Source organism: Olea europaea, unplaced genomic scaffold (genome assembly GCF_002742605.1).
Source record: "Olea europaea var. sylvestris unplaced genomic scaffold, O_europaea_v1 scaffold32803, whole genome shotgun sequence".
Classification (NCBI taxonomy): domain Eukaryota; kingdom Viridiplantae; phylum Streptophyta; class Magnoliopsida; order Lamiales; family Oleaceae; genus Olea; species Olea europaea.
Window position 1 is genome coordinate 1 of NW_019251717.1, and position 1,266 is coordinate 1,266.

The 1,266-nt window shown below is 36.3% G+C and overlaps 1 protein-coding gene across 1 annotated transcript; it reads left to right on the top strand.

Annotated features, from left to right (window-relative positions):
- Window positions 1–17: 17 nt before the first annotated feature.
- Window positions 18–1,260, top strand: LOC111385787 (the record flags this gene model as incomplete). Its single annotated transcript, XM_023010201.1, has 2 exons — window positions 18–299; window positions 1,031–1,260. Coding segments are annotated over 2 exons (483 nt in total), but the record flags the coding sequence as incomplete, so codon positions are not given.
- Window positions 1,261–1,266: the final 6 nt, after the last annotated feature.

The window sequence follows — 1,266 nt, forward strand, 5'->3', positions numbered from 1 at the left end:
TTTAATTCCTCCCCATAATTGTTAAAGTTATTGGATGTGCCGAAATACCTACCCTGTTACGCGCGATTTCAGGTGAAGAACCTCCTGAGTCATTGTTTACGAAAGAACTAAAGAGACGAGGTATGACACCTACTTCATTGCTTGAGGAAAGGAACAGAAGCACTGACGGTGATGATCAAATGAAATTCAAAGAAGAAGATGGGAATTTCTCAAGTAGAAATGCAGCGAGAACATATTCTGAGCAAAACCTATTTAATCAAAGGGAGCAGTCTATGGCACTGAACAGTGAAGGCCTTGAGGTGGTCACATTCTCACATTTGTTTTCATTTAATTAATTGAATAGGTTCAAAGGTTCTATCAAAATAGTTTATTGTGTTTTAGGATTTTGCATTCTTTATCTGGCTTGGCCTTTCATTCTAATCCATTTAGTAATATTGTAATTCTCATTCAAGTTCTATATATGCTACACTTTATGAGTGATAAGGTTGTAATATTGCAATATTTTCGACGCTCAATGCAAATTTGACTCGTTATTTAGCCATTGAATAATGCTTTCAAACTCAAGTTGTTTTTACTTGGAATTAGATTATTTTTCTCCTCCGGTCTTCCAGCCGTACGCACTCAGTGCTTCAAATCTTGGTAACAAATGATGAAATATGCATTACCCACCATCTAGGTTCATATGCAATAGCATTCTCGTGCAATTGATACCAGAAGTTTTATCCTTGTAAGGGCAGGGCCAAACTAGATTGTTCGCAATGAAGTTGAATGAAATAGTGTGGCTAGGAGTAATTATGAGCTGTTTTAGTTACATAAGGTCTACAGCATTAGCGAAGGAATTGAAAAAATGTAAAGGAACTTTGTGATTCTTTGGCCTTTTCAGGATTTACTTGATTCGCACTACAATATAAAACAATGTTTTCATCACTTCAGATGCATTCTGTGTGTAAAGTTCTGCTTAATTTCTTGGTCCCACCTGCATTTGTATCGTTAACATTACCAAGATCTTTATTTTCCTTTTTTGTGTTAGGGTTTGATTCCACGGGCTAAACTTTTGCTTACCCTCGGCGGAACTTTCTTTTTGGCTTTTTGGCCGTTGATTCTCATAACCGTTGCATCATTTGCTGCTCTGTATCTGGTATGTTCCATACTTGGTTCAAATACCTTTGATCCACATTTGCCATTTAACACAGGTTTTATTCATTCCCGGAAACTACATACATTATGGTAAAGACAGGTTATGAGATTATATATAATCAGAAACAA